Below are 21,560 nucleotides of genomic sequence, written 5' to 3' on the forward strand. Positions count from 1 at the left end.
CCGCTGACTCCCCACCTGTTGACTGTAAGGTTCACATTCTTTGAGTGTTACAATAATTTCATTTTGACAAATAGCTTATTAAATGCTTTTGGTTTATAAAAGTGTGCTGGTTTTGGCTGAGAAGGGGTTAATTCTCCTCACTGTAGTGCCTGTCACGGTGAGGGACCTTTCCAGCTTCCCGCGCTCTGCCGCGTGGCGAGAGGCTGGGAGGGGCGGGGCCGCGGCGGGGGCGGCTGACCCCGACTGGCCAATGGCAGGTTCATTCCATACCACGTGACACCATGACCAATATATTAAGGAGGGGGCAGGTTGCGGCTCGGGAGCGGCGCGGCGTCGGGTCGGCGGGCAGCGAGCGGCTGCGGCGCGCGCGGTTTGTTTCGGCGGTTCGTTCCCCTCCCCTCACAGCCGCCCCCCCCCACCCCGGGGTTTCGCGCCTCCCGTTGTTTTCCATTCCCTTGCATTTTTTTGTTTGTTTTGTTTCATTTAATTATTAGACTGTTCTTCTCTCAACCCACGAGCGTTACCCTTCTGATTCTTTCCCCCATCCCACCGGTGGGGGAGTGAGCGAGCGACTGTGTGGGGCTGAGTTGCCGGCTAAACTACAACAAAAAGTCATGTTCTCCTTCTGTTGAGGACGTAGTATAGGGCAGAAGAGGTTTTTACAGGACAGTTCAAAATGAGGATGGTACTTACTGTTCTTGTTGTTGAGAGGTGTAGCTCAACGTGAGTCTCTAATCAGAGTGCCTGCTGGATCGATGGCAGGTGCATCTATTCACTTTACTGCTGTGTCTGTACTCTCACTCTGCTATAGGAAAATTCTTGAAGGATTCTATTAAAGTTGTTTCACAAATAGGATGTCGTTTCACAGAAATCTAGTTTATTGGCTGTGAGGTCATACTAGCATGTTCATTATTATATTTGCATTTTGGTGATATTTACACTGGGATGATAAACTCAATTTATCTTGGAGGTGGGAGGAGATTTGTAAAATAGCTTCTGAACCTTGTCCCAGATTCTTGCTTGTACCAGGGATGGTATTTTTTTCCCTACGTCAGTCTTAATTGTGACAATGATACTAAGCTTTATGTTCTAGAGGATAAAGAAAGGACTATTGTCTTTTTATGACATTAGCAAAAAGGATGCATGGGAAATTGAGTAAGCTGAAAAACCTTTTAGAGTGATATCAGATATGAAAAAAAGCTGCTTGTGAAGTGGCTCAGGTTTGCTTGCTTTCTTCTCCCAGAATTGTCCAGTGGCTGCACATCAAACATTTCAGTGTCCATATGATGGATGCTGGTGAATTGGCCCCATGAGGAGCAGTTCTTAAGAAACTGCAGTCCTGTCTTTTAAATACATTCTATACATGTTTGTGGAAAAGGTATGCTTAACCGCTTTGTCTTTTCCCCATCATTGCTTGTAGTAATGTTAAAAGCTAGTAAAGCTGTTGACGTTTGTTTTTGCAAATGGTAATTGTCACCTATCCCCTTCGCTAATTCTCTGCACATTCAGCTGCTTGCCTGCTCAGAGCAAAGCTACATAAACAGTTTAACGGTTGGTATAATTAAAGGAAACATTTAAGAGAAAGGAGAAAAAAATGGCAGAGATTGGGAACTGTCTGAAACCCTTCTGCCAGTAACAGAATGAAAGTTCCCTGCCAGCAGCAGAGGAGCTTGAAGAGGTTCTTCGAGGCAGTTGCTCAATCCCAGTATTCAAACCAGAGATCTTGTGTTGCATGTCCGGTCAACATTTGTGTGGTTATGTTCTGTCAAAGCGGTAAAAAAAAAAATCTGATATGGCCAAAACTATTGTTTTGTTGTGTTTTCAGATTGGTTACAGGGCACGATTAACAATCAATATCAGAACTGCTGCTTTTAATGGGAAAATGTTGCTCTCTGAGAAGGACAGCAACTAATCTTTACAGTAACTGGAGTTTGAGTGACTACTTTAAAATACAACCTACACTTCTCCCTTTACTTGCAGTGCTCAGGAAATAGCTACCTTGTTCAACTTAACCTGTTCTTACCCAGAGCCACTGACTTGCTTGTTCCTAAATCAGAACTACAAGGATTAATTTCTCGCAGAGTGGGCAGGACCTTTTTGTTTGCTCCTTTGTTTGCATGCTATGTTTTTTCTTCTTAGAGGAGGAGTTTTCCCTTCTCATTATCCAAACTACTGTCCTGAAAATGCAGTGTTCAGTTGTGTAGTCTTGTAGCAGACTTGAAAGAGAAAATACATACTGATTTTTTTTTTTTTAAAAAGTACTTTTTTTTTTTTCCACATCTCCAAGCACATCAGCTTGCTACTTGCATAGCAAAAGCACTGCAAAGCACGTGCTGAGTTCTACTGTTTGGATTTACTCTCATGTTGCATGAATGTTTTCTGGTGACACTGAAGATGTAAAATATGAGGTTTGCTATTTTAATCTACACAGATAATGGTGAATTTAGTACCGTTAAAACTCATCACTTTATATATTAGAATATGCAGTTGAAAATGCTGGTTTCTGTTGTTTCTTATAAAATACCGCAGGATTCAGTATTCTAAGCAAGACTCATAAATACTTAATTCAAGGAGATTTGTAGCCCTGTAAAATGTAATAAGCTAGCCCTTAATAACAATTTTGTGTAACATACGTTTGGCAACATGTAGAAAAAAAATCCTGCTGGCAGTTCTGTGCATCATCTTTCATGCATTTCTGTTCAGCTCTAGGGGGCTTTTAGCTCTGGAATTAAAAAGAGAAACTAGACTATGTCTGAGACCAGCATGCTGCAATTTCTTAGTTTTTACTTGTATGTTTCTCCTTATGTTTAGATTAGCTGAAAGCTCTAGCCCACTGTTTGCCTTGTTCGTTCTTTTTTTCAAGATTGACATTTTTCAAGAAGTATTTTGAAATATATTTTTTCATCTTCCTATTAAGGTTTGGTAGTTTTCATTAATCTTCCTGAGCTCTAAGGTGATTTGCTGAACTATTATTCCTGGTATACTGGTTATCATTGTAGCTTAAAAAAAAAAGTCCACAAAACCAATGTTATGATGAAGCCTTAAATTTACAGGTTGTAGCTCCTGCAAATGTGGTCTCTAATACTGATAAATTACCCAACTTCCAAATCAGGTTATCACAGTGAGTCAGCCAAGAGCACTGCTGCTCAGTTCATGCAGATTCCTTTGTTGCAACAGGGATGCTTCTGCTGTTTGACTTCAAGCACTGAATACTTCCTGTAGATCCAACCCAACCTCTGTGAGTTTTCTAGGTGCCTTTGATCACAAACTAACCATCCACAAAGAAATAAGTCCTCTGAGAGACTGACTTCCCTCTCTCTCTCTCTGGTGTAAATTCAAGTGACTACACTTAAGCTTGAGTTGGGACAGAGGTAGCAAAAATGAAAGGACAGAAGGTAAAGAGAGATTGGGGCTGTTGGGCTTTGAGAAGTGAGGGAAGGTTTAGGCTTTATACAAAGCTTTAAACAGGTGAAGAGGCATAAACAGTAGGCTTATAAAACAAGTGATGCAGTGAAGCAACTGCACTTAGCACTTTACACAGTGGAAATTAATGTTTTCTCCAACATCACTGGGTTCATGCAGGTAAGGGATTTTTCACAGTAAAAGTGTGAAAAGACAGGTTAAGGAGGAAGATAATCTCTCTAAGACTCTTTCAAAGATCGTTTGTGTCACTAGGGGAGAGGAGAAGAATAATAAGCATTACTTTAGGACACTAAAAGTTTGGGGGGGGGGGGGGGGGGAGGTGAGCAGCAAAGGATCGGCGCCAGGATTGCTTCTGTATTATCTTGGTTGTCCCAACAGCTTGCTTCAGACTCATCTTCTTATCTTTTGTCAGCAGCTTCTGTATCTGTGAACTAAGAGGTAGTGCCTTAAGCAGCCCTCAGGAGATGAATTTGGGTAGAGTCAGGTTAAACACACATGGCAAGGGAATGTGGGAATGTTAACATTTAAAACATGAAGTGTTATCAACTATGGGGTAGTTTTTAGAAGGTTATTGAGGAAAATATGTAGGCTTGCTCTTTTTCATTATATTAATTTACCTTTAAGGCTGTTAGTGAGTTGTGAAGCTTAGTTTGAAAGAAAATGTCACCTGGGGAAGTAATTACAATAGTATTCTATAGTCATGTTGGCATCCTGGTGACAGGTTATACTGGTTACACACTTAGGCTGTCTTAGTTCAAGTTAGTGGTACAGTGAGAAATAAAGAGAGTTAAATAAAGCAACAGATGGCAAATTGAAGTATGTTGATTGGTTTTATTATTGTTAATTTTTCCTGAACGCTTAAACACCACATATTTAATAAGGTTTTAAATACTAGATGGTTAAAAAAAAAGAAAATTATAAGATAATAACAATATAAAACTATGTTAAGTAGCAACCATGGGCCACCACCAGTTCCTTTGATCGAGGGGACTAAAGCTCTGTTGTTAGGACACTTCTTTCATCATGAAGGTAGGAGTATCTAGCTTTTTAACAGTAACCTTAAATTGCCAAAAGTAGAATTTTGAATTGAAGGCAGACACCAGTTAGTCCCTTGTGGACCATATCTATTAGCCAACAATGTGAAGCCATTTATTTTTCCCTGTTTGCTTTGGACCAGGTCTTGGAGTTCCTAGTTCCAGTCCATAATGTTAAGTGAAAAGACAAACACAAACAGAAGTGACTGAGAATAGGTTTCTGGGGCTTACAGTAATGTGCTGGCGGGGGGGTGGGCAGGAAAAGTGCAGTGAGTAATTTTGCGGCTGCTACGTTCTGATTGCTATAAACATGGATCTTTGGCTGTGAACGGAACTTCATTTATCAAATATTAATAGGATTAATATGTAAATGATGCTAGTTGTGAAGAAAATTTTCTCATATTTTTCTCCTTGCTTGATAGAATACTGAGAAAAGCTATTAGTGTAGTGTGAAACAAGATGTTTAATGAAGCCAGAGGTATAAAAGCTAAATTAAAGTGCAAGAGTAGAAGACATTTAGACCAATAATTACCAAAGTAGTCTAATATAAATATTGCATTAACTTCAAGTTCAGAGGCACCTCTGGAAAAAGCAATTGAAAAATATCAATCAAAATATTAACAGATTAATTTCTGCATACAGGTTAACCTTCTAAATGGGATTTGCATTCAAATGTTAAAATCCTTAGTACAAAACATAATCTAACATGATTTAAATGAGTGTATATTAGCAGCATGTTTTGCTTTTCAGCCTACTATGGCAGTTAAGCTAAATATTTCAGCAGTCATTTTGATGATAACCATTTTATTTCTCCTTCATATAGCTTCAAGTCACATTTTTGTAAGAGACAAATTGCAATACAATAACATTTGCAAAATAAAACCTGCTATTTCTGGCTAGCTGGTACTAGTGTATTAAATACTATAATTCCTGCTTAGTCTTTTAACTCTAAAGGAAAAAAATCCAGAAGGCACCAAAGTTACTGTGTCTTAGAACACAAGTTAATTTTAATGTTTCTTTATTTTACTTTTTAAAGTGGAGGAAATGCAGAATTGGCACAGATCTCCCTAACTACTTGGAGTTAAAGCAGCATGGTGACTTCACTGCCAAGTAATGATCTTTGTTATCAGGACTTAGGTCTATCCTTCTTTTGGCTTAGTTGTGGACACCAATTGATTTGAGCTTAGCCAAGGAACCTGTCTTTTCACCATCTTTTATGAGCTTGAAAAGTTATTGTCTACTTATTTGCTTTCTATGGTGTGACAGCAGTACATGGCATAATGTTTGGAGTTCATTAACAACCTTATATTCAAGCTGATCAAATATTTATTAAACATCAGTGTGTCTTTATTCTGATTGAATTACTGAACCAGGCAAAAAGCTGATGTTTAGCAAGGACTGCAGCTCTTTTATTGTTCAGGTGGTTTGAATCAGTAATTTAGAACACTAATCATTAAAAACAGCATTTATTACTTCATTTTATTATTATTTAAAAGAGTTTTTTTGAAAGGGAGGAATTTGCCTTTTTTTTTGTTGTCATCTTTTAGGTAGGGTGTCACGTCCATCTGTCCACAGCTTGTGCCAGAGGAAGGACTTGATCAAAGTGTGTAAAGTGTTTGCATGAAGTTGGAAATCGTTTGGATCATGGTTTGGAGTGTTACAAACTTTGCAGCCATTTTGTGTTCTGTGTTTTCCATTCAGTGTTTAGATTCTTCTGTTTTCACTCACTTACGAAAATGCTTTTCACAAATGACAGGTGTTTGAAAAGTACTGGTGTTTACCCAGTTTCTTCTAGCCTGATCCCTCTTACCAGTACTTACAAATCACATCTTCCTGCCTTTCCTTGATAAATACAGGAGCAACTGATTCATATTTACAAAAAATTGGTTATACAAGAATTATGTCAGACATCTACAGGACAGAAAACAGTACTGGGTATATTTGATTTGTTTTTCTAAAGAGTAAATGAATCCTAATCATCTTTGAGATACTAAGTGCTATTGAAGAGATTTCATTAAAGCACTCTTTCTTAGTGGAATCTATATTGTCACATTAAATGCAACACATCTTTCCCTTGCTGACCTGCATTTGTTGAAGTTTATCTATTGCATTCATTGATAGAAATTTCTTAGGTGCCTCTGAATTCTTCAGACTCTCCAAACTTGATCAGCCTTTATAGTTTGTACCTCAGCTTTAGCATCTTATTGTTTTACTGCCTTCTTATAATAATTTTGTGCTGCTAATCCATATTTTAAGCACCCAAATATGTTTTGTAACCTTCAGAAATAATGAGCATTTAAACATTCAGTTCAATGGCCGCTGCTTAATACAGTTCCGTAGGCATGAAAGCCCTACATACATATAAATAATTTTTCCTATGCAGTCAAAAACGTGAGTAGTTTCATTTATAAAAGGCATTCTAGAAATCAAAATACGTAGTCTCAACTGGGTTCACAGGTATCAAACATTTGTTAACGTAACTGAATTTCTCCAAATTATTCGTTGAAAAAATGCTTTCTCTTGGGAGCAGTCCCTATTAAGTTTCTCAACTGGAAATGATTTGAAAAGTTCTGATCCTTTAACAATTATGTCCTATTAGCCCTTATAAGGCTAAATAGAATTTTCTAAGCCACAGAATTATGGTGTAGAACTTGATTTTAATGAGGCTGGTTTTTTACTCTGTGGTTCAGCTGTTTCTTCGTGAACCACGTTCAGAGTCTTTGAATGTGGGATGGCCCAGTGTACTTTGTGAGCAGTACACTGGTTTTCCTAGGAAGGGGATGCTGGACAGGGGTGGGACAGGACAACAATGTCAATAGGGACACTGATGGTTATTTCTAGCTAGGTAAAGAATGGAGCCAGGTGAAATCTAGTGTGGCCAGTCTCTGTGGGATGCCCAGGGACCTTTTGCACGCTCAGACCTCAGTGAGAGAATTTCTTAGAGCTTGCTTTCTGACTCCAAGGTACGTGGAATGTATTTGGCAGATCTTGACCTCTGTAAAGATTCTGGTGTGCCATAGATAATCACTCTGGCCAGCTCTGATGTATTTTAAATAATAACCAAATATGATGGTTTAATACAAGCATAAAAAATAGTATTTTCCTCTTACTGTCTGATAATAGTTGGTCTTATTAGGTAGTGTTGTCCTTGTGTTTTTTCCATTGTCTACTTGAAATCAATGGATTCAGTCTTTTTTTTTCCTGTGCATCAGTCTTTGTAATCATGCACCCTCTTGTTTGAACCTGGAGGCTTTTCCTCTTGGACCTTATTCTCCTTTGTCTCCTAGATCATCAACATGCAGAGTAGTTGTTCCTGTGTGTATGATGGGTGATCTCTGAAGCTGATTCACTGATCACCAGTGATCACCCCCGACACCATAAATGTCATAATGTACAACACAGTTTGTCTCTCTTGTGTTTGGGGGTCTTATCTTTTTTTTCTTTTTTTTTTTTTCTTTGTGACGGATAAAGTAGTATGTTACAATGAAGTGTGTTAATGATAGGGTTTGGAGTTTTTGTGTGTGTATGTGTTTACGGTCATGTTGTTACTATTTCTGCCTTTTTCAGAATATTTATTTTCCCAAAAGATCAGTCATGTAGGCTAACCTGGATCATTTGGTCTCATGATGGTGCTTGAATACAGTCAAATGTGGGCTGTATACGTAGGAGCAAGTGTATTAAGTCCCAGTTAAAGGTGTGAATCTGAAAATAATTATTTCAGCTAGTTATCAGCATCTTTTAATGCAGTGCAAAAGAATACAAAGTATGTATACACTTTCTTTTCTATACTGCTGTATGCATATTGAAACACTATGAATATTGGAACAGTTGATTCAGTTCTGTTGCCTACTCTTCTAAAGGCTTTTGTGAAATTACTCTATTAATATGTGTACATTAGCCAACTGAAAAATTACCCATGCAGTGAGACTCAGACTTAGGAATTTTAGCTTAAAAAAAGGGAAGTAATTACATGGAGAGCTGGGCTTCAGTCTAAACTAAGGCATTAACAAGATTCAGTGTAGACATAAGCATACATTTTTAAGGACAAGTAAAATAAATGGCCATGGTAACCTCCCTAGATATATGTTTTTATTTCTTCATCACTTGGTATCTTTCATAAAAAGGTGTGCTGTAATTTGAATAGGAATTATAACCTGATACAAATATTATTGCAGTTTGGATAGGAATTAGAAGTTTGGTATAAATGTTATTGTACAAATGAGCCCAGTGATGGGTTCCACTCTTAAAAATCTATGAATATACAATTGAGTCAATGGATGCCTTTCATCTTGTGGTTTCTTGATCCATTGATGTGACTTATTCACATAATCTGTCAACAGTGTTATCAACTTCTGTTTCTTCGGCTCATCTCTGTATAAGGTCTAGCCTGAAATGGCTGATTATAATTGATCCTTTTGGTTCTTTAAAATGATCCAGGGTCTGTAGTGCAAGAAAATAAAAACACGTTTTGGGTAATTATTCTGTCTTTATATTTACACAGCTGAATGCAAAGTATTAGATTGAGTATGGCAGCAGCTGCCCTATGGATATTAAGAGGCCTTAAGAATTAAGTAGAGCTTTTCACAGAAAACATTTAGCCACTGTTTTGAGTGGGAAAGAGAGGAGATTTGTTGTTATTGTAGGTTTGCAGTAGTTAATTTTTTCAAGTGGAAGCTTCAGCATCATGTTGAATACTAAGTTGCTTGCATGCAATTTAATTAAAATACGGAAGAATACTGGTAATGGAAACAGGTGGATTTTACAACAGAACAAATATTTCTTAGTTTGTGAAGCTAAAGCATTCTTGAATGTTTTTAACATGCTTTTAGTGTTTTCATCCTGGTAAGTAAGTCTAACTAAATATCAGAATATCATTTATGTAACGACAGAAGTTTCTTCTTGGTGTTAAAATATGAAATAGGAAGGTAACTTTTTTGAAACTTAAAACTAATAGAGATGTAAAGATTAATATTTCATGTTCATGGGTATTTAATTGCAATTTATTGCAGCTTCAGTGTGGTTAAATGCAAATGTCTTTTGCAGTGTGGCAAATTATGTTTGATTTAAAAGAACTCCAGCAGATTCTCAGCAGCTGTTAACCCCATCCCCTCGTACCCCATCTGCCCTCACTCCCCAGTGGTACTCAACCTGCTGTACCTCTTGGGCAAGCATGGTTATTCAAACAAATCTTCCCTGGACCTTCTGTGCCCTTTTTTTGGTGGTTGGTTTGTGGGTTTTTTTTTTTCCTTTCTTTTTTTCTGAATAGGCTTGTGCCTACAGCTGTCAGCTTGGTAGCCCTCTGAATACCTTTCGGGGCTAGGTCTGACCAGTTTACTGAGGGGAAATTACAGCTGATAAGCAGCAGCGCTGTGCATTTTAGAAGAAAAGAAAAAGCTGGGTTAGTTGCCTGATTCCTGTCATTTGGAGGTGGAAGGAGTGAAGGAAGATGTGGAGGAAGGGAAATATAAGGTGGCCTGTGTTTGCTGCTGCACTTCAGGAAGATGGTATTTAATAAGGGTTAGGGAGGAAAGGCTGGCTGATTAGGCTTTGTAGGATGGTAAGGCACCCTTGTCAAGGAAACCTTCTCTTCCTCCTCTTGATGAGGCACGAACTTCTCCCTTGGTCGTCCTACCACCTCTTCTTTTTCAGTCACTAGGAGAAATGAACCATTTGTTTTGTCTAGACTTTCTGCTGAAGTTACTCAGTCTTCCAGGTGGGTGTCTTCATGGTGAGTCAACACCACCCCACAGCCCAGACTGCCTGCCCAGAATGCAGTTCCAGAAACTAACCCCACTCTTCTTCCTACAAAATACTAAGCAGCAAAGTCTGTCCCAGCTGTTTGGAGTGAAACTTCACCCTCATTATGGGCCGTTAACATCCCCATTGCCCAGGCTTTCAGCTTTCTGCTGAACCACCCCTTGAAACCAAATGCTGAGGAGACATGTGGCTTTAGGCAAGACCAAAACCTGTGTGGGAGGAATATCTGCAGCTAACAAGGAATGTGTCAGCAAAAGTTCAGATAACAGAACTTTGTTCTCTGAGGGCTAGCCTTTTTCTTGACCTGTAGGGAGAGGAAAAAAGGGTTGCCACCTCTGTGGGCAACTGTGGAGGAAGAGGGCAACTAGACTTCTTTTGGGACAGGGCAGGGCATTGGACCAGCAAGCCATCCGTTTGCCCTGCATTGCTAAAATGGCCCATCAGGGACTAACAAAAAAACCCCACCTGTGACTTGAGTAGACCCACTTGAGCCTATGGAGTTGTTGTGGTTTAACCCGGGTGGGGTGGGGGAGAGAATCCGAAGAGTAAAAGTGAGAAAAATAATGGGTTGAGATAAGAACAGTTTAATAGTTGAAATAAAAGAAAATAAAATAGTAATATAATAATAATAATGTACTATACAAAGCAAATGATGCACGATGCAGTTGCTCACTACCTGCTGACTGATGCCCAGCCAGTACCTGAGCAGCAGCCCCCCAGCCAGCTTTCCCCTAGTTTATATATTGAGCATGACATCATATGCTATGGAATATCCCTTTGGCCAGTTGGGGTCAGCTGTCCTGGCTGTGCGCCCTCCCAGCTTCTTGTGCATCTCCAGCCTTCTCAGTCAGTAGAGTGTGAGAAGCTGAGAAGTCCTTGATTTAGTGTAAGCACTACTTAACAACAACTAAAACATCAGTGTGTTATCACATTCTCGTACTAAATCCAAAACACATCACTATACCAGCTACTAGGAAGAAAAATTAACTCTATTGGAGCTGAAACCAGGAGAGAGATGCCAGAGGTTGTGCTTTCTGTTGGGATGTCTTCAATTATGATTCTGCATCCCAGGGTGTTGGATATGCACCTGAGTTTTAGGTTCATTATTGTGCTCTTGCCTGGAGTTCAAGATCTCCATAATAAGGGTATTTTTGCCATGATATTTCTGACACATCAACAGATGTGTCCCTGGCCTTCATCCTCTTGAGCTAAGGTGATAACAGCTGATAGTGCTCTTGTACACTGCAGCACTCCTGAGGTTAGTAACCTCTTGATTCTGCCAGTTACTCTGCTGCTGGAGAAGTTCTTGGTCCACTAGGCCAAGCTGACATGTATTAACTGGCCAAGCTCAATCCTCTACGAGGCTGAGGTGGTTGACACGGCTATTGGGAGAAGCCCTGACTGGAATGGAAGGTTATGAAAAAGAAATGAATGATGAAAAGAAATGGGCTGGGATTCTGCCAGAAGAGAATGGCCACAGAAGGTAGGGCATTTATATTACTACTGCTACTAGTAATAGTAATAATATAAAGATAAAAAAAAAAGCTGGGTAGATGCTGAGTGAGTAGCAGAGTTGTGAAAATATGAGAGCTAGGTTTTCAGAGCCAACATGAAGGCTCTGACACCATTATTTCTTTAAAGTAGCATTTCAGAATGTTGTGGAATATCTTCACAGCTCAGGTTCATTGGTGCTAGGTAAGTGCTAGGTGGCATTGCAAAGGTACAGCCTTTGTCTGTACTGTGGGGTGAAGTGCATTAGGTATGTCCCTGAAGTGAAACTTACAGTTTGGTTTTGTGTAAATAGAATCCAGTTTGCATGCACTAGAGCTGCCCAGCTATCTCAACTAAGGTGTACTAAGTAGGAACAACTGGGGGATTTGCTTTTAAAAACTAAAATGCTAGTGTAAGTGCACCCAATATGGCTGCTAAAAGAACAAGCATCCAAAAGGATATTACAGCTTTGTAGAACAATTTAGGTTGAAAGGGACTTCAGGAAGTCATCTAGTCCAATCCTTTCAAACTATTTGAGATAGTTTCTGATGTGTCAATGTACATTTTTGGTGTGAAGTTCTAATTTCTGTGGTTAGACTAGGTAGAAAGGCTTCAGACTGAAACATGAACTTTGTGTTTGAGATGAAATGGGACCCGATACGTTTTAGCAGTAGTCGTGTACATGCATATTTGTTGGGGTGGTGGTGGTGAGGATATCATTGCTATGATTGCTATATTTAAAATGCTAGGGAGTAGTTTGATCTCAGACAGATTGCTTCACATTTTGTTTTGGAATTAGAATGTAGAATAACTTCAGGCAGAACAGGTCTGCAGTATGCAATGATTCATCTAAGGTGAAGTTTTCATATACTTAAGAAGCAGAATTCTTGTTTGGCTCCAGCTCATGTTTAAAGAAATTGATTTATCCCTTAGCATTCAAACCCAAGAACTTACTACTGCTGTATCGTGTGTATGGACTCACCCACTACAAAAATTAATCTCCTTCTCGGGGATTATTAATTTGGGTTTGATTGAATTCTCATTTTAAACTAAATTCCTGTGAATTTCTGTCTTTTGTGGTAACAGAAGTAGTCTGGGGGCTGCATAACTTGTTCTTGATAGGAGCTTTGAAGTCTGATTGCTTATCTAAGCCTTTGTAACTGTTTTGGAAAGATACAGGTGAATTACCTGTTACCTTTACCAGGTGCTCAGTGTTAATAAATCTGCTGTGAAGTGAGAATGGTGGTATTTGACAATGGTCAAAACTATGTGTAAGAGTCAAAAGTGTATTTTTATTGCCATTGCTTTCTAAGCAATATCTCTTTGGCTCACTTGGAGTGTGGTAGAGATAATTTTTCCTCAATTTTTTTATTAATTACAGAATCGTAGGAGTTGGAAGGGGCCTCTAGAGATCATCTCATCCAAACCCCCTGCTTGAGCAGGTACACCTAGAGCAGGGGGCACAGGACTGCGTCCAGGCATGTTTTGAGTATTTCCAGAGAAGGAGGCTCTACAGCCTCTCTGGGCAGCCTGTGCCACTGCTCGGTCACCCTCACAGTAAAGAAGTTTTTCCTCATATTGAGGTGGAACTTCCTGTGTTCCAACTTGTGCCCACTGCCCCTTGTCGTGTCATTGGGCACCACGGAAAAGAGTCCAGTCCCATCCTCTTGACACCTACCCTTTACATATTTTATAAGCCCCTCAGAGGTCTCTTAGCCTTTCCTTATAAGGAAGGTGCTCCAGTCCCAAGCAGTTTGCTGTCCTTGAACTGGGGAGCCCAGAACTGGATGCAGCACTCCAGATGTGGCCTCATTAGGGCAGAGTAGAGGGGGAAGATAACCTCCCTCGACCTGCTGACCACACTCCTTTTAATGCACCCCAGGATACCGTTGGCCTTCTTGGCCACAGGGGCACATTGCTGGCTCATGGTCAGCTTGTTGTCCACCAGCACTCCCAGGTCCTTCTTAGTGGAGCTGCTTTCAAGCAGGTCAGTCCCCAGCCTGTACTGGTGCATTGCGTTGTTCCTCCCCAGGTGCAGGACCCTATACTTTTGTTGAATTTCGTGAGGTTCCCCTTGGCCCAGCTCACCAGCCTGTCCAGGTCTCGTTGGATGGCAGCACAGCCTTCTGGTGTATCAGCCACTCCTCCCAGTTTTCTATCATCAGCAAACTTGCTGAGGGTACGCTCTGTCCCTTCATCCAGGTCATTGATGAATATGTTGAACAGGACTGGACCCAGCACAGACCCCTGGGGAACACAACTAGTTACTGTCCAACCAGAGGACAAAAAGTCTAACTGAGGCTTGTTTCACATTGTACTGGTTCTAGAGGTAACGGCAAGAAAAGTAACTCCATCTTAAAGAACAAGTCTTCCCCCACCCCATTTCAAGGAAGCCAGTCAATTAATTTTATAATTGAACTTGAGTCAGAATTGTAGATCCAGCAGTGCAATTACAGGTATGCAGATATATCCTGTCAAAGCATTGCTTTTCATTACTGATCTTGGAATAGCTGTTCCTCTCTGTTGTGAAGCTGTTTTGTTATTGACACTTAGGAGGGTGTAACTTGTCAGTCTTGGAGAAGGAGTTTGAAAAAATCCTACAGTAGATCCTACATGGAATATAGATGTTGGTGCCTAAGTATGTAAGTGTAGAAAATACAATGCCAATTAAAAACTGAGGGTGGGGACATGTGTCATGGAAGATCTTGGAAGAAGTAAGGCCTGTAAGCATGATGTCTCTACTGGACAAAGGAGTGGAAACTATAAAAAGGAATACAGTCGTTCATACCTGGGTAAACATGATATAGCTGGAGAAAATTACATGCCTTTTTGAAAGGAAGGTTATGCCTCTCCAACCAAGGGATCAAAAATAATTTGAGTGGGATTGTATGGTATACCCCACTAAGACTTCCAGAAAGCCTCTGTCAAAGTTCTGACAAAAAAAAAAATCTCTTGAAGAAACTAAAGCAGATGTGAAACTTAAAAGGCTCTTGCACAGGTAAGTAATTGGTTGAAAAGTAGGAGTCAAAGGATGGGGTACTGTTCAGTCCTCACGAGGGAGGGGAGTCACCTGTGCTGCATGTAAGCAAGTTGGAAAACAGATGAACTGTAAAGTGATGTTTTCTTGCTGGATCAGTAAGGGCTGGTGCTAAATGCAGAGAATTAAAATAAGCCCTTACAAGATGGTGTGGCTGAGTGCTAAAACAGCACATAAACTTCTGTGTAGATAAATGTAGATTAATGTATGTGGAGAAAAAATTTGAAACTGCACATGTAAAATGATAGCCTCTGAGTTGAGTATATTTCCATGCCTGTAGAAGCATATGAAACTATGAGTAGAATAAAAGGAGTGGGGTTTGATTGTTCAGCATCTTAGTATGATCCCTAGGGAACACAGGTCTTTGAAACCATCAAAAGCTGGTTCAAAATAAGCAAAAGGTGGTGTTTTTTCTTGCAGTGTAGTCTGGCTGTGCATGAAACATCGTGCTGTGGGCTCTTACAGCTGGTAGAGGTTTACGTGATCTTACTGGGAAGCTAGACGAGCTCGTGCAGGGGAAGCTGAAAATCACTAAATATGTAGGAATCACATTTGAATCATCCATGTCAGGAAGTCTCTAAGCTTGAAAATGGATAGTCTCTCAGAAAGCAGAAGTAGAACAACCATATATGATGTTTTCTGTTTTTCACCTTACACATGAGCACATGCTGTTGGCTGTTGTCAGAGTCAAGGTGCTAGAGCTCTAGTGAGGCGATTCTTACACTGTTATATAGATGTGATGCAGCCCTTTCTTAGGATTTCAGTGCTATGACTCAGACTGCTTGGTTCATTTTTTTCATGTCAATAAGCATTCATTTCCTAAATGAGTATCTAATGTTTTCAGGGTTTATGTTCCAGGCAGAAGTAAATACAAAAAGGACAGAGTCCTCAATCCTGAAAGAAGCCTTTGGTCCTCCCTTAAAGGCCTTTGAATTTTCTCACATTGCTCAGAAGAAATATTGGAATTTAGTTTTCAAGATGGGCAAGAGGGTATATTTCAATCCTGTTACCTGTTTCTCCAGAAAGTAAGAACTCTGTTATGGTTGGGAGGAAATATTTAGTATTCATGAATGCCAAAGCAGTCCAGGTTTACCTTTTGGGGACAAAATATGGGGTGTTTTTTGATTGAGGCTGGTATTTCTGTAGAAAAGAGAGAATTTCCTCTGTCTTGAAGACTATTAGTCTCTCTTTATCTTCTTTTTAAATGAGTGATGTGTAAAAAGATGATTTGGAGCCATATATTAACCAGCTGAGATCTAAAGTCAATTAGACTGGGTCTAGTCTTAATAGCTCATAATTATGGTCTCAAAAATATGGCCTGCTGCTTAAAAAGAAATTGATTACTTGAGTATAAATCCATCAATGTAAATACTCCAGTGATCTTGCTCGGAAAATTATTGCAAGTCAGTAAGTTAGAAGCAATGCCACAGAGAGGCTTAATAAAAGATATTAGAGTTTATGTGTGATTGACAAATGTCACTTTTACGGAATGATTGAAGACCTCAGTTGTGCTAAAAGACCAAGGAGCAACCATTAAGATGAATCTTCTTTTCCATACAGCAAAATCCATACCTGTTCCAACAACTTCAGCTACTCAGCGCTACCCTGTGTTGTTTCATAATTTAAATTTTCACTGTCTATGGAGAAATTTGTCACAAACAGAAGCGTTCCTCATAGTTCTTTGAACTAAGTAGTAAATACCTAGTAATAGTAAGTGTCTTTGGCCAAATTAGAAACTGCAGGTGAGAGACAGCAACAGATAATGTCTTTGCAAACGCTGTATTTTGTTTTGTGATTCCTGGGACATATTTTATTAATAAAATTTAATAGAATAGAATTTAATTCCACATTCTTTCTATATAAGATGTAAGTATAAGAAAACGGCAGGAACAGTCAAAAAGAAATTTCACTGCCATCTACCTTTATTGTTCAGTTCATACAACCAATTGAATATCTGCTAAAATAATAAATACTTTCTGTAAAATTGAATGTAAAGACTTCAAAATATATTTAAATACATAATCTGTATATTAAAAATACATATATAATGATCTGAAAAGTGTAAATGTTTACTGAGCATCATATTTTATATATCCTGTTTTATCTATTTTATATCAGTTAGTATGTATGACATAAGTCCTTAAATGTTTTTAACACCATACTGCAAGATAGCAGATTTTTAGTTTGGGAAAGCAGAGGAAAGAACTAAGGAGCAAGATACATTTCACTACTATAAGAATTTGAAGATGAGATCATTGGAATTTTAAGGTATTTCTGGTGAATGGAAAACAGCCAGAGTAATGAGGGAGGGAATAGCAGGATGGTGGCGACTAAAGGAATATTTCTTCACTGCTGAAGGATTCTCTGGTTTTTGTAGATTGCTTAAACAATACCTTTCTAAATCCCATTTTGGATTTAGAGAGGTGTATAGGTAACCATCTTTCTTCATGTATCTGCTGTTGTTACAACACAGAAATCATATAAAGGGGAAATAGGGAAGAGAACAAACAGACTTACTTTCATAACTTTACTATCACACTGTATCTTACTAGTTTTCTGATTTGAGTGAAACAAGGATGTTTGATTTGATTTGGCAAGAGTTCCAGATATGAGGGACCACTGAGGAAGTTTGCTTTCCAAGGGATAATTTTCAACTAGAAGGTAGCTGGTAAGAAATAAAATAAAACATGTGGAAGGGGAGCAGAAATAGAGAGGCATCAGAATGTTCCTGTATGTTATCCTCAGGACAAGGATAAATAATTTACATTTTATTCAGATGCTGAGGAGAAGATTGTAGAGAAAGTCAGTGCAGAGCCATGCATGACTAGAATAGTAAGTTCGGCAGGTGACTCTAATACTGATGTTTGGAATGGGTTTATAATGCCCTGGACAGGAACCAGAGCAGAACACCTGCAGCTGTCGCTCTCAAACGATCTAAGGGCCATGATAAAAAAAAACAAGAGATGATGCACTCTAGCCAGCCATGTTCAAACTCCAGAAGAAGTTTTTAGTACATTATTTTTGTCATGGGTAGCAGAACTATGGCTAAAAACGTTTGGAGCTGATTTGGGCTTCAATTTTGTGAAGCTTGCTGTTACTTACCATCTAGCAAAAGTCACACACCATCTTTTCATCAAGGAGTGATAAGCAAGGTATGCTGCATTTATTTTGGAAAGAATAACTTTCCAGTCTTACATCAGAAAACAGAAAATTAATCATCTGCTTTTATCACTTTAAATCTAGAACCGTTAGGTTTATCATCAGTAAATTCTGCATTTTGCAAATATTTAACATGGCATGGGTGCAATGTGATGCTAGTGATTGCTGTGTTACCAAAAGACATTGGACATTCTAGGGGTTTTTTTAGGTAAAATTGCATACTTTTTCTCATTGTGGGTTAATGAGTATCTGACAACTAAAAATTCTAATTCTGTGCATCTCCAAAATTATTATTTTACTTCTGCCCTATTCATGCTAATTCTGGTTTTCTCCATTGCCGTGAAAGATATTGTAGTATGGAAAGGGTTAGCAGGTTGGCTCTCCCTGTTAGCTGGGGATGAACAAAATGGCAGCTTAGTAAACCAAAGTGAATGATAGAAGAGACCATGAGAAACCAAAGCTCTCATTTAAGACAGAATTGCTCCTTGCAACTTTTGGTTCAAGTCTGTACCCTTTCTCTTAAGCAACAGATGTTCCCTTATTCATGTTCCTGTATGTCATTATGTTCTTTAATCTTTACATAACTTACATTCCTTTGGTATGAAAGAGCATGTTCCTGATAGGCCTTTCTGATAGTTGGCAGTATGGTGTCTGCAGGCTTTTTCATGTTGTGTCAGCCAACAGCATGGGTAACAAAAATATCACTCATAAAATTGTTCAGAAATGTTGAGTTTATTTTAAATGTATCTTTTATGTATGTCCTATCAGTGTTTTCATTTGTTTCTGTGCTGTCTTATTTTCTTCCTTGAAATTTTCCATTAGCCAGAGAGAGATAACTAAGTATGTGAATTTTTATTTCCATTCTCAGCTTTTTATTATATGGAATGACTTAGCTACAGTGCTAAGCAGTTTCAGAAGGGAGCAGCAAATAAAGTAATAAAGCACAACTACCACCATGGTAATGGAGTTCATTGTTTGAGTCACTCAGTATTGTAATTCATTAGAGACAGCTAATATAGTCTGAAATGCTAAATTGTTACTTTTAAAACCAGTGAAAACCAATAAGCATAATTAAACTGCTTTTTAATTTGCTTCAGAAATACAAGCCTGGTCGATGTGATGATATTTTGAAATGGAAGCCACCCAGCCTGAACTCTGTTGATTTTCGTCTAAAGATAACAAGAATTGGTGGAGAGGGGTATGTAATCTTTTCCCTTCTTAAATGTATAATGCTCATGTGAATGTCCCGTAGCAGTTAATCTCTCCTGATATTTCTTGATGCTTCCTGGGGCTAAGCCTTTCTATATTCTGTAGAATTTGTTCCTTTAAAATATAGGCAACTGTTGTAATCAGTGTTGTACTGGAAACAATGGCAGATGTTTCTAATGTGATTTTACTCATTCTTAAATTAAGTTTCATAAAATCTCTACAAAGTCCAGTTTGGATTTGGCACCACTCCTTATGTTTTTAGAAACTGGGCAGGCTGTATTAGCTTAAGTTCTTATATAAGATGATAACTATTTTCCATTGATTTTATGCAAAATAATAACAACCTAAACTTTCTTCCAGTTTAGAATTCTGTACAATGACAACAGCACTTGTTTTCTTAGAGAAAAACAAAACTTGACGTTTTTACTTGATAGGTATTATTTGGTATTGTCTTTAAAGCCATCAAAATTGTAATGAAAAACAGTGAGTTCCAACGGCAGAAGACATATATAATGTAAAGATTTACTAGTTGTATGAACTATTTGCCTAGTTCACTCACTGCATGTATTAAATAGGGGCAATTTCCACGTTCAGTTGTGCCAGGGAGGAGAAGGGGAAGATGGAGGCACTAGATTAAAGCTTGGTGGGGAAAAGATTTTAAAATGAAGTTAATTGATTTTTAGGTTGCTTAATGTTTTAACATCTGGGACTCATTTCAGCTGACAGTTTGAAATACTGACATTTAGCTTTTCTTTTTCTTGGTGCCACAGGCAACTCAATACGATTAAACAATTAATTCATCCATTGCTTATGTATTCCAGAGTGCTAATAATGGCCCATCTCTTAGACTTTTGCATGTCATGTTAATGAATATATTTAGTGAACAGAGAGTATCCTAAGGATGTGAGGTTTATTCTGCAAAATGTACTCAACAGCTAACTTCTAATCATTTCATGAGGTCAGAATTATCTGTCCAGCTTTTTGTGTTTGAAAATGCAATATTAAGACCTCAGTAACAATGTAACAATGTATTTCAGAGACTCTACAGGGATATTTTAAGTTTTACTTCAGAGAATCATTACAAACGTTTTATGTTTGTTTGGCTTTTATTTAAGTCACAGAACAGTGTAATATGAAAGATTTAGGGGGGAAAAATGAAAATTATCCATTATTTGATAGGAAGGTTACTTTTATTACAGTATTCTTATTACTTCTGATGGAGTTTATAAATACACAGTAGTAGCCTGTGATTCAGAAGCAAAATGCAATAGATTTTTCATTTTGCATTAAAAAAGGAGTATTAACTTGATTAGTTATCACTGATTTCAAGCACAAAACTGTCAGTACTATTGTGTTACATTTAATATATTACATCACAGATTATTTGATCAGAACATGAAAACGTTATAAAATATGTGCAGCAAAAAGCTTCTTCTAAAAAGCTAGGCAGTTAGTAGCAAGTTGTTAATGAATGGCTGATCTGTTGTGGTATTGGAAACACTTTACAATGTTTAGAAAAGTTCTACCCTATTCCAGCTATGTGAAAATAAGTGCACTGCTCATGTTGTGGAAATAATTAGCTGAATTAGTCTGCTAATCCTGTAATGCTTAAATATGTTAACGTTCATGTTCCTCTCACATGCATAAGAAAAAAATAATCCTAGAAATTTGACATTTGATAAATGAAGTACAATTTTCCAGATGTGTTTTGCTTCATCTCACATGGCAGTTGACTGCTATTAGTAACATAAGTGCATTCATCCAACAAAAAGAAAAGTTAATGAAGTACTGGGTGGAAAATAATAATTTGCCATTGTTGGGAGAGAGGTATTTATGTTAAGTAATGACCTATGAAACAGTAGCTTCTGCCCAGTTAAACACAAACAATGAATGAAATACTCCAGGTTTAAGTGCTTCAGTTGTTGATTTGAGTATCCAATTTATCGCTTGGTAAAACTTGAACTCATTTGAGGGAACACCAGAATTATACTGATTTTGAAGTGATTTACCAGAGTTTTAAAAGAAGCATCTTTAATTTTAGACTGTAAAAAGGCAGTTCCTGAGTTCTAAGCACTACCATAATAAAATGGTTAATTTGTAATATAACTAAAAATTCTCTTTTGATGAACTGAATGTCTTGCTACTGGCAATTCTACCATGATAACGTTAGGCTTCCTGCCCCCCCTCCACCCTAACCCTTTCACACCCTGAGATTAAAGCAAGCATTGATACTGGTTTCAACATTTTAGGTAAAACCAGTTTTTTTCTTCCTCAGTAATACAAAAAGAAATCTGGGGTGCATTTGACAGCAGAGTAATACAGATGCGGTTAAAGTACTGTTATAGAATTTGTTTGTTGTTTTGGTACAGTTAAGCAATAATATTTATGGAAATGGAAGGTATGTCTTTGTATTGATTTCTTACTGATGAGGAGGAGCCAAAGTCAAGGTA

General features: G+C 38.3%; 1 protein-coding gene across 3 annotated transcripts in view; it reads left to right on the forward strand.

The window, feature by feature from the left end:
* The window catches only part of RNGTT (RNA guanylyltransferase and 5'-phosphatase), a 192,378-nt gene that overhangs the window by 107,073 nt on the left and 63,745 nt on the right, over positions 1 to 21,560 (forward strand). For all 3 annotated transcript variants that reach the window (XM_064447649.1, XM_064447647.1, XM_064447648.1), the window contains one exon: positions 18,999 to 19,099. In XM_064447649.1, coding sequence (XP_064303719.1) covers positions 18,999 to 19,099 — 101 coding nt within the window. The remainder of the gene's footprint in view (positions 1 to 18,998; positions 19,100 to 21,560) is intronic.

The sequence above is a fragment of the Phalacrocorax carbo genome, chromosome 3 (assembly GCF_963921805.1).
Source record: "Phalacrocorax carbo chromosome 3, bPhaCar2.1, whole genome shotgun sequence".
NCBI lineage: Eukaryota > Metazoa > Chordata > Aves > Suliformes > Phalacrocoracidae > Phalacrocorax > Phalacrocorax carbo.